Here is a 22,112-nt window from a genome sequence, read left to right as displayed (position 1 = left end):
TGTATGTGTCCATTCATTCAACTGTTTACCAGTCTGTGCCCCTTCTGAACTCGGGGGCACTCTCAGTGAATTTAAACAGGTACAGCCCAGAATCCTAATAAATGCAGAGACGGGACAAAAACATAGGTCATTTGTAGGATTTTGTTCAGCGGTGATAAGTTATCGGCAGGGAACAGAGCAGAGACAGAAGCGAGGGGAAGAAAGCTGGCAGGAAGAGGGCAACAGGAGAAAGCATAGTTTGAGTGCCCAGGGGTTGCCAGGCTTTTGTCAAGGGCTGCACACTACTCATCTCATTTAGTTCTTACCAGTCTGATATTTCGTTTTCTCTAATGTTTGATTATGAAAAGAAGAGCAGTGGATATGTTTAGCTTGCTTGTGCAACCATTTGACATTGTATATATACATGTTGAAATTTTAATAACTTATGCCTTTTTAATTTTATAAATATTATACCAGATTTCATATATCTCATAGGTACAGTTCTAAAAAGCTAACCACACTTTCCTCCCACCTTGTTTCCCTCCCTCAATCCCCCTCCTTCCTTCTCTTTCTTTTCTTTAATGCTTGCAAAAATATCATTTCTATGTATTCTATAAACACAGGCTCAATGCACCACTAACTATAGTACTCAACAAGTAAAAAGTAGCAAGACCACAATTCCACAGGAGTATAACCAAAATCTCAAAAGAACAATTATATCACAAGGTGTCTGTTTGATGCCTATACAATTATTCTATATTAACTCTAAAACATAAATGGTTACTTAATTCCTAACCCCGACTTACATAATGAGGGCTTGGTAGCCTCAGGATTTACTTCTGTCATATGATTTCTAGCCCTATATGATCTCTCACAAAGCAGAGTTTACAAATAATTGTGCCTTTGCTGGTTTAAGTATATTGCCAGTTTTATTCTGTTATTCTTATATGTTCATTTAGTGTTATCGTAGATATACATAAAATAAGATTTACCCTTATATGAAACACATTCCTTTTTAAAAAGGAAACCCCTGAAATGGGTGCCAGGGTGGAAAGTACATGTTTTCCTCAAAGTCCATGCTTTCAGGTTGAACTTGGCTTTGTGCTTCCTGGTTCTGATGTGCTAAGCTGCTCAGAAACTGTTGTCCCTGGGCTTTTTTTTTTTTTTTAATTTACTAAATATAAATTTACAAAGTACAACTTTTGCATTGTTGTGGCTTCCCCCCCTCCCATAACCTCCCTCCCACCTGCAACCATCCCACCTCCCACTCCCTCTCCCATCCCATTCTTCATCAAGATTCATTTTCAATTATCTTTATATATAGAAGATCAGCTTAGTATATACTTTAGTATATACTAAAGATTTCAACAGACTGGGCTTTTAAACACCCAGCAGCTGCTTCTGGGAATGTCAGTTTGCCTGTCTGAACAACCAGCTCATGGCAATGTGTGACGTTTTCCTCTGCAGAGACTTGGATGGCACCAGGCCATCAGTTAAATACAGAGCCAAGTAAGACCAGTGCCAAGGCAGCCATCTATTTTGTGTCTATTTGCTTCTGAAATATCTTTCGCTAATAATATTCATATTTTCCTGATGATTTACCAATCCTTTCAATACGTGTAAAATATGACTTTCAAAAGTATCTTGTCTGGAGACCTGTTGTGTTGGCAAGTATTTCTGAATTGTCATATTGGTCTGTGAATATGTACAAATGAGAAAAAAGGTTAAGAAGAAAATATATCAAAGTGGCTTAAATACCAAACAAATAGCTATAATATATTTTTAAGAAATATATGTATTAAAGTAACATTTATACCATACTGCATTTTCACACGATACAGCCAACCTTAAAAAGTTCCAGCCATGGAACAATTGCCTTTTTTAAGTTTCCTGGAATCTCTAGGAGTTATTCATTTAAATGGAAAGGATAATCATAATAAGATTTCTCTGAGCGATTTCTATTCTCTCCTAATTAAGTGGTCTGAAATTTAGAAAACTCATCCTAATATACCTAAAGTATTTTTATGGTTTATTAATTTTTAAATAAACATGTCAGTAAAAAAAAAATTCTGGAAAATGCCAGAAAGAGTCGCTGGTTCCTTTTCACATCGTGTCTACTGCCTGCAATGTGCTGCCACACACGACTGAAAGGGACAGCGTGGGCACCCTAATGACAAAAACTGGCTTACATATGATCTAATGGACTAAATATACCTCTGGCTGTTATTCTTAGCTTGCTTTATGTCAAAGTTGACTTGAGACATTTATCCAGCTAGCCTGTGAGATCCAGGCTAATTTAACCTTCTGAAGATTTGCCTGTAAGATTCGGAGGATTTCTTTCTACAAATGAAGATTTAATAATGAGAGGCCCTCTACCTCCAAAGCGCAAGTCCTTCTGTTTTGATTAGCTATAAAAATAATGACTTTGAAAATGATTTAATGGCATTTTTTTTTAAACATTAAATGTTCAACCTCTATAGTAATTGCATGTAAATATTATTTAATAGTCCTATTTGGACTGAAGATGTGTAAGGGATTTCATTTTTGGTAGGAGAACTTTGCTGTGCTTGTGAAACTAATGTAAAACAAACAGAAAATGATAAATGGTTAAGAATGTTCATTGAGAACAATAGGCTGCTTCCTTTTTTTAAGCCTGGTTGTCATCTTTGTTGATTGACAGAATATCCGATTGTTTTTAGGGTGGTTAATCACAGAGCTCTTCAGAGTTATGCTCTATAGAGAAAAACACATTTTATTTAATATTGACAAGATGAGTTTTGCAAGCCCAGTCATGACACAGAAGTGAAAATAGGCTTTTCCTTCCCGATTCACTGTTTCTGCTCCCAGTCTCAGTTCAGCATCTGGAATAAAGATTCTAAAGGAAAACGGAATGTATTAGAGATGGCTCTGCAGAGCAGTTCTTTTTGTTTCTCTGGCCTCTGACTTACTTGGATGGCAAAACGGCCAAGAAAAAAAAAAAAGTACTGCTGAGTAGCTCAGATATAGGTGATGGGTCTTCACATGATCACAAAAATAGACTCTGATGAGCCATACCAGTAGCATGATGTGTGTGAGTTTCTTTCTTTCTTGTTTTTTTCAATTCCTCTGGCAGTGAGCCACACACTGGGATCTGACGTTGTAGGGTTTTTTTAAAGCATATTTAAACTCTCACACACTTATGTAATGAGAATTTTGGTGTAAGATTTTTCTGCGGAATACCATTTGGTCCTATTAAGAATTGTCTATTCAAATGTTGGAGCATTCGTTCGAAAAATCCTTTTTAGCCCTTCTAAAGGTAAGTCATATGGTTTTTCTTAAATAAAAAAAAGATGTAGAGACTCCCACTCCCAAATGATGGGAGATGACACTACTATGGAAAGACTCCTAAGATATTTTATTAATAAAGACAACCAAAAATAATAGCTCTTGTCTTAAAGTCACTAGGCTTTATTTAAAAACCAGGTTTGTTGTGTTTTCCAGCTTGTCAATCTTCCTACATTTTATGTTTATAAACTATTAGAACCATGTTCAAAGACATTTCACTATTTGATGTTTAGTATCTTTTGTTTACATGCAAACATTTATTTGCTAACATTTAAAATGATTTATTGTCTGATTTAGATTATTGTAAAAATATTTATTTTGTGTTCAGTCTATTTATACAAGATGCTTAGTTTAGATAATGAAAATTATCAAAATAATACTAAATATAATGGGATTTATTTATATAAATGTCTTGTCATTCAGGTCAGAATGCTCTGTAGTATGCAATTTTTAACTCATTATTAATTTGCAGAATCATTAGTTTGCTTAGTTTCCAGGCTAAATTTCACAGTTCCTTTTGGAAACTGAATTTGTCTACATGATTAAATTAAATGTGTAACTCGGATATGAAATTATTAAGCATTTTTCATTAATAAAGATGCAATAATTGTTAGTAGGAATTTAAATTTTAAATATTGACATTAATTAGTATAAATTAGCTTACAATTTAGTAGAATTTAGTAGAATAACTAAAATAAATGTTTTTGGCAATCTAGTGAACTGTTTTCTTACATGATATAGAATTTGAATAAGAGACAAAGCATTCTGGAGAAATTAAGAGGCTCGCTTATCCAAGTAAATTTCTAAATAACTGTAAATGGCATAAATTCTGTATTGTAAATTTCAAACAGTGTCTGGAGTTATCACAAAACATATTGATAAATTTTTTGTAAAGATTTGCAGTCTTTTCCCATTTGGTTTTAAGTCAGTGATGTCTGTTGAAGTGGAAAGAAAGCAATGCTTTAAATATTGCCCTAAACTGAAATGAAATATCTAAAAAGTTTTGTTATATAAAGAATCTAGTCATTCTTTGACATTAATTAAGAGGAAAAACATATAAATCTTTTAATCTACTAAAGTTATTAGTAAACCAGAAAAATGAACCAAATACAAAACTATCAGATAACAGCTTAGCTTGGGAGGACTATTATAATTACAGTTGGAGAGGTACTTGTACAGAGTGTACTGAAAGCTTTGGAACTTATCTAATAAGTAACATTACTGCCTTTATTTTATGAAAGTTTTGGCCAAGTTTACACAAATATATTTGCTTTGTATGTGTTGTCTTTTATCTGCTGAAAGAAGTAATTCATTTTCTGATTTAATCATGTTTTAGTTGACTAGCACAAGATTTTGCTAAAAATTTCAAGTAACATTGTTTTCGGCTTCCTTTCCATTTGCATGGTATTTTCATTTCATATACATATGTGTATAAATGTATATGTAATCAAATTTTATTGTAAGTTTAAAATAATCATTACTATTTGCATAACATGTATACATTTATTATAATTCTGAAACAACATGGGCAATAGGAAGTAACTTTGTTATAGTTGCTTAAAATGACATTTTAAAATAAATCCCTCCATGAGAATTTTATACACTATTACATTTAATTTTATTTAATACTTTTAATCTTATTTGGTGTACAAAAACTCATTTTTGAGAAAATTGAGTGACAAACTCTAAGAGCTTCAACTTTAGCTCTCAACTTCAGCTCTCAACTTCACACCCACAATCCTAACTCCTGCAAGCTTATTAGTATCTTTCTATTTATACTAGAATTTTGGGTGTGAAAAAAAATATGTTTTGAAATTAAGAGTTTTTCTAGGCAAACGTGTTTAAGTTACTATTACTCTACAAGAGGCATTTCAAACTTGTAGTAATCCCTAGTTCATATACCTCTAATAGAAGAATTCATTTTAGAAGGAACCTGAGTATAATATGTGAAGCCCAATACATTTATATGTATGATTATTATTGTGATATTTGAGTTATACAATTTAGCTAGGTGTAGTATTGTTTTATATGACAAGTATCTATTCAGAGAATATTTATATTATATATTGTTACCTGCATATATTTTGATAGTATGCAAAGGCACATACAAGAAAGGCAAAAGATTATGGTAACTTCTATACCAGAAGATGTTGGTCATCTTCTAATTCTATTTATTTTTTGGGTAGAGGCATTGGGTTTCATTCAGTAACTCAGAGCCCAAGTACAGTGTGACTGAAAGTTTGAATGGGTACAATTCCTGCCCTATTTTCCTTTTTTTTTTAAAATATTTTATGTATTTACTTGTGAGGCAGAGTTATAGACAGAGAGACTGAGAGACACAGAGGAAGGTCTTCCATCCACTGGCTCAATCCCAAAATGGCTGCAATGACTGGAGCTAGCCTGACCCAGAGCCAGCAGCCCTGAGCTTCTTCCGGGTCTTTGATATGGGTGCAAGGACCCAAGCACTTAACCTATATTCTGCTGCATTCCCAGGCAGTAAGCAGAGAGCTGGATCAGAAGTGGAGCAGCCAGGGCTCAAACCAGCTCCCTTAAGGGATGCTGGTGCTGCAGGTGGAGGCTTAGCCTACTATGCTACAGCACCACCTACCTGTCCTCTTCTTATACCAGTTAGCTTTTCGTTGCTCTTGGGTATTGTGCATCAAATTTAAAAGGAGAGTTCTATAATTGAATAGTACTTCATGAAGGTGAATCTAATGACCTTCTGTTTCCAATGATGAAACAGAACCAATTTTAAAAATGGGTTTCACCTATTTCTATGAGATTGGATTTCGATCTGTTATCCCACATATGTCTAGGGAACCATGGCATGGTTTGCATAGGGTAAAAATCTGGAAAAAACATTGTGTTAATTTTGGAAACTAGATTTTATACTTTTTTCAACCTATTGTTGGATTAATCATCCCCAGTAACTCTACAAATTGGATTTTATGGGCAAATGTTGAAGAGTCTGTGTATGAAAAAGATGACTACATGTACTTAATAGAATCACAAGTGTGTGATCTAGTTTCCTATTCTAAGAAAAAGTGGAAGGAAGGCTAATAGGAAATTTTAGGTATCTAATCATCAGCAGGAAAATGTCACCTGGGTACTGGGACTCATTGGTGGTACAAAAACCCTGGAAATCTGAAACTATTTCCAATTTCATAGTTCATATCCCAGAAAAGTTACCTCTGGGTGGAGTTTCCCAGGGAACACAGCTTTGTTCACACATGGGAATAATTATAGATTCTCTGTGGATTTGCTCTCATGTTCCAAACTTTTTTTTAAGATTTATTTATTTACTTGAAAGCTGGAGTTAAACACAGAGAGAAGGAGAGGCAGAGAGAGAGAGAAGTCTTCCATCCAATGATTCACTCCCCAATTGGCCGCAACTGCTGGAGCTGCGCCAATCAGAAGCCAGGAGCCAGGAGCTTCTTCCAGGTCTCCCATGCAGGTGCAGGGGTCCAAGGACTTGGGCCATCTTCCACTGCTCTCCCAGGACATTGCATATAGCTGGATAGAAAGTGGAGCAGTTGGGACTTGAACCAGTGCTCATGTGGGATGCCAGCAATGCAGGTGGAGACTTTACCTATTACGCCACAGCGCCTGCCCCTCTAGTCTGTTTTCTAGAGAAGCCTCTTATAGCTCAGTCTACCACAAGTTTTGCAATAAGCTCAGTTCTTGAATTCCCAAAGTATTGGAAGGTTATATTGCTTAAAAGTTCATTATAAAAACACTCTATTAATTTGACATCAGAAAAAGTTCCTTTTATCCCTCCTTTCAAAAACAGCCCAAGGGAATATAATCTACTCTGAGTTCTAAAAAGGAATAGGATTTATAATCTATAAATCAGGAACTCTTATTCACCTTGAGAATCAGGAAAAGCATGTAACTAGTAACATCTTATATTCTTTTTTTTTTAAACTTTTTTTTTTTTTTTGACAGGCAGAGTGGACAGTGAGAGAGAGAGAGAGAAAGGTCTTCCTTTGCCATTGGTTCACCCCCCAATGGCCGCCGCAGCTAGTATGCTGCGGCCAGCACACTGCGCTGATCCGAAGCCAGGAGCCAGGTGCTTCTCCTGGTCTCCCATGGGGTGCAGGGCCCAAGGACTTGGGCCATCCTCCACGGCACTCCCGGGCCACAGCAGAGAGCTGACCTGGAAGAGGGACAACTGGGACAGAATCCGGCGCCCAACTGGGACTAGAACCCAGTGTGCCGGCGCCGCAGGTGGAGGATTAGCCTATTGAGCTGCGGCACCAGCCTTTTTAAAAAACTTTTATTTAGTAAATATAATATTTTCCAAAGCACAGTTTATGGATTACAATGGCTATTTCCCCCCCATAACTTCCCTCCCACCCGCACCCCTCCCATCTCCCGCTCCCTCTCCCATTCCATTCACATCAAGATTCATTTTCAATTATCTTTATATACAGAAGATCGATTTAGTATATATTAAGTGAAGATTTCATCAGTTTGCACCCACAGAGAACATAAAGTTCAAAATACTGTTTGAGTACTAGTTATAGCATTACTTCACATTGGACAACACATTAAGGCAGAGATCCCACATGTGGAATAAGTACACAGTGACTCCTGTTGTTGACTTAACAATTTGACACTCTTGTTTATGGCATCAGAAATCTCCCCAGGCTCTAGTCATGAGTTACCAAGGCTATGGAAGCCTTTAGAGTTCACTGACTTTGATCTTATTCCGATAGGGTCATAGTCAACATGGAAGTTCTCTCCTCCCTTCAGAGAAAGGTACCTCCTTCTTTGATGGCCCATTCTTTCTGCTGGGATCTCACTCGCAGAGATCTTTCATTTAGGTGTTTTTTTGTTTGTTTGTTTTTGTTTCTGTTTTTGTTTTCAGAATGTCTTGGCTTTCCATGCCTAAAATACTCTCATGGGCTCTTCAGCCAGATCAGAATGCCTTAAGGGCTGATTCTGAGGCCAGAGTGCTGTTTAGGACATCTGCCATTCTATGAGTCTGCTGTGTATCCCACTTCCCATGTTGGATCGTTCTCTCCCTTTTTTATTCTATCAGTTAGTATTCGCAGACATTAGTCTTATTTGTGTGATCCCTTAGAGAATAAGGGAGGAAATAGATGAACAATTTGGGACATGCTCAATTGGACTTGCCCCAAATGGTGGAGTTAGAAATGTGCCAGGGGATTCCAATACTATCCCATCAAGATTACATGTACCAATGCCATCTCACTAGTCCAAGTGATCAATTTCAGTTCACAATTGATCACACTGATAAGTCTAAGAGTCAAAGGGAACATCTTATATTCTGCCATTTATTTTCCTTTCTTTCCTTTTTTAAAATTTATTTATTTATTTGAAAGGCTAAGTTGCAGAGAGAAAGAGAAAGAGAAAGAGAAAGAGAAAGAGAAAGAGAAAGAGAAAGGGAAAGAGAAAGAGAAAGAGAAAGAGAAAGAGAGGGGTCTTCCATCCTTTAGTTCACTCCCCAAATGGCTGCAATGGCCAGAGCAGGGCCCATCCAAAGCAAGCAGCCAAGAGCTTCTTCTAGGTCTCCCATGTGGGTGTAGGGATCCAAGGACTTGGGCCATCTTCTACTGCTTTCTCAGGGGCTTTTGCAGGGAGCTGGATTGAAAGTAGAGCATCTAGGACTCGAACCAATACCCATATGGAATGCCAGCACTGCAGGTGGCAGCTTTACCTGCCCTGCCATAGCTCTGGGACCCTCTTCTTTCTTTATATAAGTCTGAAGAATTGTCTGAAACTATTTGCTATCCAAATTTAAGAACTCTAAGCAAGAAGTAAATTATGATATATCAAAGTTTTGTCTGTTTCTTAAAAGGCAAATAACCCGTAAAAAATAAAATTGAATTCAGGGTTAGCAAGTGAAATTAATTATCTACTTAATATTTAGGAAGCTATCCATTAAAAAAAAAAAAACCCAAGTATGCAATACCCAAACTTTGCATGCTATAAATAGCCACATTTGATGAAATGGTAGAGAGAAACTATACCTTTTCTCTGACAATAAATAAGAGTGGAGAGGTGTTAAATAGAATATTCTGTGTAACCTGAACTTTTCTTTCAATGCTCAGTGCCTGTCCTCCATGTGTTTGGTCCTTCTTTTGCCTCTGGTAAATTTGAAACTAATTATAATTTTGTATTAGGCAGCATAAAGATAAAGTATGATTATAACAGCAATATCTCATTATTCATGATTTCAAGGCACTCACTGCAGAATAATAAATGAACCCAAGGAATGTCAAATGACTGTCCTATGCTTAGGGGAAAAGTAGAAGTTTACAGCAAGGTAGTAAAAGTTCATTAGTTGAAACTTGAAGTAGATAAGTTCTCTCTCTCTCTTTATCTCTCAAATTGAGTATATGAATGAAATAATTAAAGATTAATACTTTTACCTTTGCTCACATACCACCGAGTCTAATGTTATATAAGCAATCTGTCTAGGCATGATTCAACAGAATACATTACTTCATACTTCTGTTTTCTAATGAATTTTGCTTAATAGCAGTGGGATGTGTACACTGTCTCACTTCAGTTTTAAGTTTAAAGAAGACAGAGCATAGGCACTACACTGGCCTGTCCACTGTTGTCTGGGCTCAGAGTGCATAGAAGCCCACATACTTAGTCTGTGTGTCTAGAGACGGCAGCTCTTATGACTTATGGAGGTGATGCACTGGTTCAGCTGCTTGTCTTAAAACTTCTGATCTCCTCTTCACATTTCACTCTACACTGGGGGACTTTGAGGGGCAAACAAATTAATTGGCTGGCTCACTCTCACCTGGCAAGAGAATGGTACATCCATCTTTGGTTTAATCTCCAGTCTTCTAACCTCTATTACACCAATTTGCAGAGCTGTATTTTTATTGCTTCCTTAAGTATAACTTCAAGATAGATTGTTGGTTTCCAGCACATACAACCCCAGGGTGACATTTGCTATTTAGCAATTACTATGGTAGCTTAAATGATTATGTTTCAAGAAAAATTTAAGCAGGCTGGTGTGGTTAGGCTGCTGCTTACAACACCAGCAACTGAGACTGGAATGCCAATTCTGCTGCACTTCCAATATAACTCCCTGCTAATACACCTGAGAAGACACTGGAAGATGGTGAAATGACTTGTGTCCCTACCACCTATGTGGGAGACCAGGATGGAGTTCCAGGTTCCTGGCTTTGGCCATATCCAGCCCCAGCCAATGGGGCCACTAGGGGAGAGAACCTGCAGATAGAAGATCTTTTTCTTTCTCTCTCTCTCTCTCACACACACACACCCCTTGCCTTTCAAATTAAATAAATCTTTAAAAAATGTTTAAGGCACTATATAATTATACTTTGCAAAGGAAATGCATTATTTGATAATATTCAGTCTTTATTATCAATCTTAAACAAATTACCCTTTTTCATGATGGCAATACTTGCTAAAGCACAGGAGGTGGCACAGTGCATGTGTTCAAAGGGTAAGGAAGCTGTTATTTCTGCTCCACCCCAAATGATTAATAAAAAGCCAGTCCCCCGTGCTCAGGGAGACATAAAAGTTCACAGGAAAAATAAACCAATTGTACATGCTTATGTGTGTTCCTTTTACATTGATGAAAACATGTGACAGTAATGACCTTCCCAGTCTCTATGACCTCAGTGGGACTGAGTTGATAGGGTACCTTGATAAACAGTGACAGAATCCTCAGGAAACAGAAATCATAAAGGATAAAAAGACTCAATAAATTTTGTAGCAGTTATCTTTCACCATTGTTTTCTTAGCTCTGATGTAATAGGTCTGAGAACCTGAAAGTTTTCTCAAGTGGATATACATACTGGCAGAGAGAATGATACTTCTATGGCAAAAAAGCATGCGGGGTTTGAGGGGAGGGAACTGAGATCATAAGAAAATATGGATTTTCCTACAATCATTGGTAATGGGGCAGCAGTTAAGAATCACTTGCAATGCCTGCAGGGCATATCCAAGCACCCAGGTTCAAATTCGAACTCTTCTCCCAATTCCAGCTTCCTGCTAATGCACACCTTGGGAGGCAGCAGGTGTTAGTTCAAGTACTTGTGCTCCTGCTGCCCACATGGGAGACAGGATAGAGTTCCAATCTCCTGAAATTGATGTAGCCTAGCCCCAGCTGTTGTGGGCGTTTGGGAAGGGAACCAAAAGATGGAAGATCTTCTCTGTTCCTCTTTCTTTATCTCTGCCTTTTAAATAGAATGAAAATAAAGAAATTTTTAAAATTATTGGCAATTATATTCTGTGTGCACCTCTTTTTGAACTACAGCTTTTGTACTGCTAATACCTGTGTTTTCCTTGGTCATGAATCTTGATGTGAATGGAAGGGGAGAAGGAGCAGGAAAGGGGAGGGTTGCGGGTGGGAGGGAAGTTATGGGAGGGGGGAAGCCATTGTAACCCATAAGCTGTACTTTGGAAATTTGTATTCATTAAATAAAAGTTTAATAAATGAAAAAACAACAACAACAACAAAACAAAATTAGTTAGTTAATGAAAGAGAGGAGCAGAGAGCAATATGTTCCCATCTTCTGTGTCCCTCCCAAATGCCTGCAATGGCAGGGACAGGGCTAGGTTGAAGTTGGGACTTGGGAACTCAATCTGAGTTTTTAATGCTGGTGGCAGAGATCCAATTACTTGAGCCATCATCAGTACTCTAGGAAGCTAAAGTCAGGAACCAGAGCTAGATATAGGGTCCAGGTATTCTGATATGGGACATGGATGCCTTAAGTACTTCCACCCTGAGACTATTTCTTTATAAGCTTCAAAGCACATTATTGTGTCTCAATGACAGGTAAATTTCATTATGGAAAAAATCCCATCAGAACCAAAATAATTCAAATGAATGTGCTTTGAAGAATATTAATCTTATTACAATAGGATCCATCCATTCCATATTTTGTTTTAGTCCAAGTTTTATGTTATAATTGTATATAAAATGAAATATACAGTTTAGACATGAACTCAGTATCCATGAAAAAGATTTTTTAAAATGGTTATCCTTATGATTGCATTTGAGTATATTCAACTATTAATTTTCTGACAATATTTTTTACATAATATTTTATCTGTTTATCCATACTTTTGTTTTTAAAAGCTTACAAATGATTGGAAGAACTGAATCTGTCTGAAGTTCCTCAGATTATTTCCTGTGAAATCCTGTTTAATCGTGAATAAGGTATAGTAAAATATGAAAAAGAAACAAGGAAAACCCAAAACATGCTACCCTCCTTGCTTGGCAGTTGGAGAACTACAGGTGGGGTGGAGATGATTATGTTTTGGTGGAGAAGCCAGATAGAGGGCAAGGATGCAACCGATCATCCCAGGCTTGGAGATAGTGTCTGCGGGTGAGAGTACAGGAGCGTGGCTTTCCCCAGATAAGGTTTCAATGTGTTAATCACCCATGGGAATAAAATTCAGAGGAGGATTTTGAAGAAACACAATATACAGTATGGTTTCTGGCACTGTAGATAGTTTAGGAGCAATAAAGAGAAGCAGCAGCCAGAAAGTGAGTTTGGTAGAACTGAAGAATTAGTCCATTTATAACTGGAAAAACTATGTTTCAGTTGCATGTTGTCTTTGTACTTTGAACTTTTTGTGCTGATATTTATACCTCTGTTTTATGATCTTTTTCTAATGACAGAACCAAGCTTGGTAGAAAACACTTGAATCATACCTGGGAGTTTGGAAGAAGCAGGTGCATAACCTTCATTTGTTTCCCACAAAAGAAAATGGGCTGCGACCGGAACTGTGGTCTTATCACAGGGGCTGTGATCGGTGTGGTGCTGGCTGTGTTAGGAGGTATTCTAATGCCAGTTGGAGACATACTGATTGAGAAGACAATTAAAAAGGTACGAGTAATCCAAACAGTATTTCTTATCATACTACGTATTTCTTCTATTTTTTGGCTATGGGGACTTACATATTCCATGGTAATCAGTAATTCTGTTTCTTTAACATAAGGATAATCACGATCACTGTAACTGGACATGACAGAGAAGTGACCCTGTGGAAAACATTGCAAGTGTAATGTGTACATAACATGAATATGTTCCCATCTTACATCCAAATTCAGATAAAAGCTATTCACGGATCTGAAAGTTAGTAGAAATAATTATTTTCAGTTATGTTCAAAGAATATGTTGATGTGCTTTGGAATGAGAAATAATAAAGGTATCTGCTAAGTAGATATAAAGTAGTTGAATTTTGATTACTATTGATAACAGTAAAATCATATGGATATATTAAACACTATGTTTTTTTTTAAGATTTATTTATTTATTTAAGAGAGTTACACAGAGGAGAGGCAGGGGGGTGGTCTTCCATCCGATGGTTCACTCCCCAATTGGCCACAACGACCGGTGCTGCACTAATCTGAAGCCAAGAGCCAGGAGCTTCTTCCAGATCTCCCACACAGGTGCAGGGACCCAAGGACTTGGGCTATCTTTCACTGCTTTCCCAGGCCATAGCAGAGAGCTGGATCAGAAGTAAAGCAGCCAGGTCTGGAACCAGCGCCCATATGGAATGCTGGTGCTTCAGGCCAGGGCATTAACCCACTGAGCCACAGTGCCGGCCCCAACACTATGTTTAATATTGGAGCACAAACATTTGATAAACTGATAAATAAGTTGGTCAGTTTGGTAAACTGTTACATTTTATAGTAATGCAGTATCTCAAATGTGTGAAAAGCTGGTTATCTTACTGATACTTTTTATATTTGACTCAGAAAATACCTTTTTTCTTTTTTTTTTTTCTTTTTTTTTGGACAGGCAGAGTGGACAGTGAGAGAGAGAGAGAGAGAGAAAGGTCTTCCTTTGCCGTTGGTTAACCCTCCACTGGCCGCTGCAGCCAGCGCACCGCGCTGATCCAAAGGCAGGAGCCAGGTGCTTCTCCTGGTCTCCCATGGGGTGCAGGGCCCAAGGACCTGGGCCATCCTCCACTGCACTCCCGGGCCACAGCAGAGAGCTGGCCTGGAAGAGGGGCAACCGGGACAGAATCCGGCGCTCCGACCGGGACTAGAACCTGGTGTGCCAGCGCTGCAGGCAGAGGATTAGCCTATTGAGCCGCGGCGCCGGCCTAGAAAATACTTTTTGAAATATATTATGTGAGATATATCTCAGCATATCTCAACAAGTTGACTGTAGTTTTAAGAAAAATTAGACCAATTTGATTGACACTCTAGAATTTGTCTCAGCCAAGTTCATTCTGATTAGCCTCACACTGACTTACCAGAACATTCAATAAAAAGAAGATAGTGAGGAGAGGCATGCCTGCTGAAATCCTGAAGCGGGATGGCATATTCAATGGCAGGGTTACAAAAATTAAGCTGCCAAGAAAAAGATAAAATGAAGCACAAAGACTGTTGTGAACTTGAGAGTTTGTGTCCTGCCCAAAAGCATATATGTCCATCTTTTAAAACACAATGCTGGCCAAATTAAACACAGCCTGGTCAGGGTTTCAAGGACCTGGACAGAGTTAACATAGTACACAATGGAAAACAATAAGAATTGAACCAAAAACTGTGGTAGACCAACCAATTCATACTGAAATTTCTGTTACTGTCCAGAATTTTGTCTCTCTTCTCCATTCATCCATGTCTGACATCATCAACTTACTAGGAATATAAACACCATTTTACTTCATGGAATCATGGACTTAACTGACAAAGTAATATGAAGAATTAATTTCAAATCTCGTTACTCATGACAAGGTGTTACTACTATATTTTGATTTTTCTTTCTTTAGCTAAAAGTGCTAAAGGTTTTAAAGTTAAAGGAAATCTTCTCACTGAATGTTTATTGTCTTAATATAAAATATGTGAGGACTGCAAAAAGTTCATGGGAAATGGAATTTTTAAAAAAGTTTATTTGTGGGCAAAAAAACTTGTAATCCATGCCTGGTTTTATCATACATATTTTCTGTGATTTTTAAAAGATTCATTGTATGGGGATCTTTAGAGTAATAATGCCTATATTTGAATCCTACATTTATTCAGTGATAGTATAAGAATTCCCAGCTCCTCTCTTGCTGATATATTGTAGATCTTCAGCCTCATGCACTGATTGAGTTGAATTATATCTCTGGCCTTTGAATCTCCAGTTCTCTTGACAATGTTTTTGCTGTAGGCTATTAGGGACAGACAGGTGATGATGAAGCACAACTTGTCCATTAATGCAAGGTGGTATTGCCATTGTTCGACACCCTCCCCCTCTGTGAACTGTGCTTCTCACTTGGCCTTTCTCCACTGACAGCACAGGATCAATGTCTATGTTAGCACAAACTATAATTTCTTTTGCAAAAGTCTTCTAAATGGAAAAGTCACAATCATTTCCCAGTATACAGGCTTTTAGACTCTTTTTTTCCAGACACATTTTAGATCATCAATAGCTGGACATTGATCCTCTAATTTATTTTCTGCTTCATGCAACAAACTGTATACCCATTCTCTCCTGGTTGACATGTGAATTCCAGCATATATTTTCAGCCAGCTCTTTAATATTTATCCATAGGCTCATAATAATCATGAGAAAATAAGAGATGACAGATGTCAAAAAGTACTTTTTGTAAAGTGACTAAGAGAAAAAAATAAATTTTTACCTCAACAGTGTAAGTTGCAACTGGGGAAAATTGTGTCATAAAAAATAGATAGATGTGAGAATCTAGAGTTGAATTGTAGGTGTATAATATGGAAAAGTAGATGCTGTTTATAAAGAAATATCTCAGAACATCCAAAATATTTCAGGAAGAAGGTGGAACTTCAGTTGGGTTTTGAAGTATGAAATTTGGAAGTCTAATAGACAACAGCCCAGAGGGAAAGAAGAAGGTGGGGAATGTGCCAGGAATGACGGATTGACAAAAGGAATGATTAGCAAAGCAACATAGGCTTAAGTTTAGGAAGTTTTGACCCACAGACCAAAGAATATTTTAATTGATGTTTTAAAATGAAGTAGTAGTTGCTAAATGCTTCTTACTAAAGGTAAGCTATAACAAAACCTACATTCAGAGATTGAGAGCATCAAGTGGCTGGGTTTCATGTGGTACTTACTAAGAGTGCCTATATACCAACTTCTTTAATCTTCACAAATTTCTAGGAGGAGATAAAATTATTTCCCTCTTATTACAGGCACAAAATTTGTTAAATCAACTTGCCAACTTATCTAACACCTAGGAAAGGGAGTCAGTTGCCAGATGTAGGCAATCTAAAGATAGAGATATATACATAGCCTTGCATGCTATGCTTCCACAATAGAAAGGGCTGAAAAATATGGAGACCTAAACCAGCAAAACAAAAGGAAACTATGTAGGCCATGACCACTTTCAAGAATTTAGGATTCCTTTTCAGAAATGAGTTTGCATAATATGTACATTATATAGCCAAAGCATTCTGGTCTGGCATGGAGGGTACACAGAAAACATCAATGGATAATAGAATATAATGGGAGTTTGGAAAAGGGGGCTGGATTAGGAGAGATGAAATAAAAAAATGCAAGATGTCTATGAATTCTTAATAGAAATACATAAGTTAGGACATGAAAGGATTTTACACATTGTTTGATATGAAGATCATTCTGTACTCTAAAATCACAGCTCATGTGGATTTGATCATGGCTATAGAGATGACAGACAAAACAGATTTGTTCTCCAGTGAGATTAAATGAAGAGAGAAAAGAATAGAAAGGTTGCTGCAGGATTTGGGCATAATTTGGAGGCAGGAATACAAAAGCAAAAAGGGAAAGAAATGATTTCAGATGAAGTAATAGAAACAAGGGGGTGTAATTTCTTAGGATGTGATAGGAAGCCAGAGCTCAAGGGAAGAAGGAAATAACAGAATAATGTGCTTTTCGGTCTTGGTTTTGAAATGTAGACTATCTGTGCCGTCTTTCACAAAGCAGAAGGAAGAGGTTAATGGAGTCAGACTCAAGAAGGAGGAAGTACAGAGCCAAGGGTTGAGGAAATGATGACTTCTAAAAAGAACTGTCAAATGATATTACATTTACCATATATTCTAGACCAGGACTCATCATTGGAATTTACTATGACCAAGGTCTGTGGCTGACCCAAGGCCAAGTTCAAGTTTGCTCTCAGATTTGCTAAAAGTATAACAACCATATACACTTTATCAATTTTTGTCATATAAAGATGCTGGAACTTCTTATTTATGTAAGACTATATCCCTTTCCTTTAGTTTACAAAACTATTTTTAAAGTGAGAGTGGCATACGCATATCTTTGGCAGAGAAGATTCAAATCTGTGAATTACATGTAAACCTAGAGAGTCAAGTGTCTCACTCTCACCTGAGATGCACTTAGGGTTATGTTGTTATTTTACAAACAAATAAGAATTTCAATGCTGTTGAGTTCTTATATGTTTATTATTGCATCTCACCAAATATTACTTATTATTTCAATTGATAGCAAATTTAGAAAATGTTATTTTGAAAAAAAGAATTAAAGTGCTTCATTGAAAAGATCAGAAAATCATCAAATTTTTAAGGTCAACTCCCTTATACCTTCCAGTTCTAAATAATGACACCCTATTTGTATCATTTGAAATGTTCTAAAATAGACCAGAAATTTTACTTCTAACTTATTTAGTTTTTCTGTTTCTTTCAAAGAGATAGTTACTGACGATTTTATGCTAGTTATGGATTACAGCTCAAACCTCCCTTTTTTTTTCTTTTTTTTACTAATTGATTTGTGTGAAGCCAGAGGTTCACACAATCATTCTAGCAGAATAAAAGTCAACAGCATGAGCTGCTATCAATGTGGAAACCACCAAAGCACTTTGGAAAAAGGTCAAAGTTCTGCCATCATTTGCCAAAGATAAAGTATTACTTGACATTGTTAATATCACTCAATAAAATGCTTAGTGAACATTGCACAACAAAGAGAATATTAAATAAATATGAATTTAATCCCTGTGTTATTGACTATGTCATAGCAAAAGGAAACTAAAGCTTTTTGGCATATTAAATGAGTATTATTCAGCTATAACATTATTTATTTCTATTATTTCTACCATCATTCAATTTTACTATCATTTATTTTCCCTATTCTTGAATAGGATGGTCCTTTAGTAACTTGTTCCTAAATTTACTTTCAGATAAATTGAAATAATAACAAGTTGCTTATTAAAATGACTAGTCTTCTGAAATAATATTGTATATATTAATGTAAATTTATTTTTTTTAACTTGGAGAAATTGTTCTGTTTAGGATCAGCTAAGAGCAAATGGGAGTAGGGGTGTGGAGGATGAAGTATCTTAAGTATGTTTCTGCTTTCTGCTATTTAAGGGATATTTTACTTTTTTTAGAGGGAATGCATATAAAAATGATGACAGCAGAGATAGAAGTGTCATAGGAAAGTACATTCGCTATTGGCACATGACTGGTTCAGGCAGTAGAGAATGTGAAGTAGTTAAAGAAGTGTGGGAAATAAATTATATTAAAGCCAACCTTCTAAATGGTGGACAGTATTTGTATAATACTAAAATCTAAGATATATGAAGTACTCATGGTGGGCTTACACTGTTCTAATGCCCACACTTATTCATCCTCTTAGCAACCAAAAACATAATTGTTAACTTAAACTATATGAAAATACTAGTTGTCAACAATTTTTGACCTTCAAAAATAACTAACTTTGGGCCGGCACTGTGGCATAAACCGCTGTCTGCAGTGCCAGTATCCCACATGGGTGCCAATTTGAGTCCCAGCTGCTCCACTTCCTTTTTTTTTTTTTTTTTTTTTTTTGACAGGCAGAGTGGATAGTGAGAGAGAGAGAGAGAGAGGAAGGTCTTCCTTTTTGCCGCTGGTTCACCCTCCAATGGCCGCCGCGGTTGTCGCGCTGCGACCTGTGCACCGCGCTGCTGATCCGATGGCAGGAGCCAGGTGCTTCTCCTGGTCTCCCATGGGGTGCAGGGCCCAAGTACTTGGGCCATCCTCCACTGCACTCCCTGGCCACAGCAGAGAGCTGGCCTGGAAGAGGGGCAACCGGGACAGAATCCGGTGCCCCGACCGGGACTAGAACCCGGTGTGCCGGCGCCACAAGGCGGAGGATTAGCCTATTGAGCCGCGGCGCCGGCTCCACTTCCTTTTATTTTTTTTTTTAAAGATTTATCTATTTTCTTTGAAAGTCAGAGTTACGCAGAGAGAGAAGAGGAGGCAGAGAAAGGGAGAGGTCTTCTATCTGCTGGTTCACTCCCCAGTTGGCCGCAGTGGCGGGAGACACACTGATCTGAAGCCAGGAGCCACAAGCTTTCTCCAGGTCTCCCATGTGGGTGCAGGGACTCAAGGGCTTGGGCCATCTTCCACTACTTTCCCAGGGCACAGCAGAGAGCTGGATCGAAAGTGGAGCAGCCAGTACTCGAACTGGTGCCCATATGGGATGCTGGCACTGCAGGTGGCAGCTTCACCCACTACTCAAAAGTGCCAGCCCCATGCTCCACTTCCAACCCAGCTCCCTGTTAATGTGCCTGGGAAAGGAGCAGGTGATGACTCACATGCTTGGGCCCCTGCACCAATGTGGGAGACCTAGAAGAAGCTCCTGCCTCCTGGCTTACACCTGGCCCAGTCCTGTTACAGCATTTGGAGAGTGAACCAGAGGTTGGAAGACTATCTCTTTCTCTTTCTGTAATTCTTTCAATTAAATAAACTTAAAAAAAAAAAAAAAACTAACTTCATGTAGTTCTAACTAAAATTATTTTTATCCTCATTTTCTGGGGAAGGAAACTGAGGGACAAGTAACCTGCCCAGATTTAAATGGTTATTAAAGTGACCAGACAGGGAATCAAACTCATAGCATTTCATTTCCTTCTATGATTTGAAAGAAGAAGCCATTATATTTTGTTAGGACATCCATACGGCCAAATAGTCCAAACAAAGATCAAAATGTGCTATATATGATTCTGGGAAGTGAAACAGTATGTTTTCTACATTTGTACTCCACCTACCCTACACATAAAAGAATACCAAGAGTATTTGAATAGTTATGCTAAAGTTGCCAGTCATGTAGAGGAGTGCTAATTTCATGCAAGAACAATAATTGCCTGAGTATGTTCTAAAAGACTTGACTGTCCCTGGGCAGCCATTTGGCCTATTGGTGTAGATGCTTCTTAGGATGCCTCAGTCCCACACTGCAGTGCCTGTGTTTGAGATCTGGCCCTGGTGCCTGATGCCAACTTCCTTCTCATGCAGACTTTGGGAGGCAGCAGTGATGGCTCAGGTGCTTGGGTCCCCAACACCAACATGTGAGATATGGATTGAATTCTTGACTCCCAGCTTGGGTCTGACGCAGCCTGGCTGTTGGGAGCATCTGGGGAATAAATCAGAAAATGAGAGTTCTGTCTGGCCAGCATGTTTTCCTTCTCCCTCTCCCTCTTCCTTTCCCTCTCTTTCTTGCCCAGTCTCTCTCTCTGCATCTCAAATAAACTTTTTGCTTTTTGAAAAAGAAGACATGACTGTTAAAAATAACTTCCACTTTGATTATGGCCTTGTCTAAATAAGGTTGGAGTTGGTGAACTCAAGAGGCTTCCATAGCCTTGGCAGCTCAAGACAAGAACCTCGGGTGATTACTGACGTCATAAATAAGAGTGTCAATTGTTAAATCAATGACAGGAGTCACTGTGCACTTACTCCTCATGTAGGATCTCTGACCTTAATGTGTGGTACTATGCAACTTAATGGTAAAACTAGTCTTTGAACAGTACTTTATACTTTGCCTGTCTGTGTGGGTGCAAACTGTTGAAATCTTTACTTAGTATATACTAAATTGATCTTTTGTATATAAAGATAATTAAAAATGAATCTTAATGAAGAATGGGATGGGAGATGGAATGATTTGTGGGTGGGAGGGTGGTTATAGGGGAAAAAAATGTTATAACCCAAAAGTTGTACTTTGGAAATTTATATTTATTAAATAAAAGTTTTCTGAAAAAATAAACCAATAAGATGGAAGAAAAAAATAACTATCTTGAAACTGGCAAAGTAGAATAGACATTTCAAAGTCATCAGGTTAGACTTATTTATAAGATTTAGACAATCTGAATACTTAATGTCAGGGATATATGTTGATGTACACACTAGCCAAGTCAGAGGTCTTCAATTATATCTTTTATTCTGTCTTCATAATTATCAGCTTTCTTCAAAATCAGTGAAAGATTTGCAAACAAGGCAATATAGCTCCATTTAAGATCTTTCTCTTTTAAATTAACATGGATGTAAAATCTTTTACTCCTCGTACAATTAAAGGACCCTCTAACACATTTAGTCTTGTTGTTCAAGTAGCTACTGCACAATTTTCTAAGGCACATAGTAATGTCATCAGAAGAAGAACTGTATTTGTTTTGACCACTACAATAGTTTTCCCTTTGTGTCTGAACAAATCCTGGCGCTATGGGAACTGTACAATACTGGAGTGAGAAGTTGTGACGTCTCCATTGCCTGCTACACAATCATCACATAACAATGAATCAGACGTTTGTTTTTCCTATGAACTCCCCTTTCTACCTCTGAAAATAAGGTGGTGCTAACTCTAACAGTATATAATTCCATATATCATTTCAATTCATTTTTTCAACGTTTCTATTAAAAAAATCTCCAGCAACTAATAAGGCAAAATGATTTATAGCATATAGAGGAAAAAAAGGCCTAAAACACTTACAATGTCTTAAATGAATTATACAGTTAAGTAGGCATTATATATGTCAGACCCTATTGAATTCTATAGGAATTGGAGTTTTTCTTTAAATTTGGGGCTGAAATAACATATGAACTTGGAGAGGCATGTGGTCAATTACAGATACTGCTTTAG

At 37.5% G+C, this 22,112-nt stretch overlaps 1 protein-coding gene across 6 annotated transcripts in view; it reads left to right on the top strand.

Annotated features, from left to right (window-relative positions):
* CD36 (CD36 molecule) overlaps window positions 1–22,112 on the top strand; it is a 129,147-nt gene that overhangs the window by 83,090 nt on the left and 23,945 nt on the right. For 5 of the 6 annotated variants that reach the window (XM_062210686.1, XM_062210603.1, XM_062210269.1 and 2 more), the window contains 2 exons: window positions 12,401–12,481; window positions 12,947–13,154. In XM_062210686.1, the coding sequence (XP_062066670.1) occupies window positions 13,035–13,154 (120 nt within the window). In that variant the 5' untranslated portion in view covers window positions 12,401–12,481; window positions 12,947–13,034. Of the gene's footprint in view, window positions 1–2,999; window positions 3,275–12,400; window positions 12,482–12,946; window positions 13,155–22,112 lie in introns of those variants that run through there. The other variant, XM_062210340.1, reaches the window with a different exon arrangement.

The sequence above is a fragment of the Lepus europaeus genome, chromosome 1, assembly GCF_033115175.1.
Source record: "Lepus europaeus isolate LE1 chromosome 1, mLepTim1.pri, whole genome shotgun sequence".
Lineage (NCBI taxonomy): Eukaryota > Metazoa > Chordata > Mammalia > Lagomorpha > Leporidae > Lepus > Lepus europaeus.
Note: the sequence above shows the minus strand (reverse complement) of the source record. Positions and strands in the feature narration are given on the sequence as shown.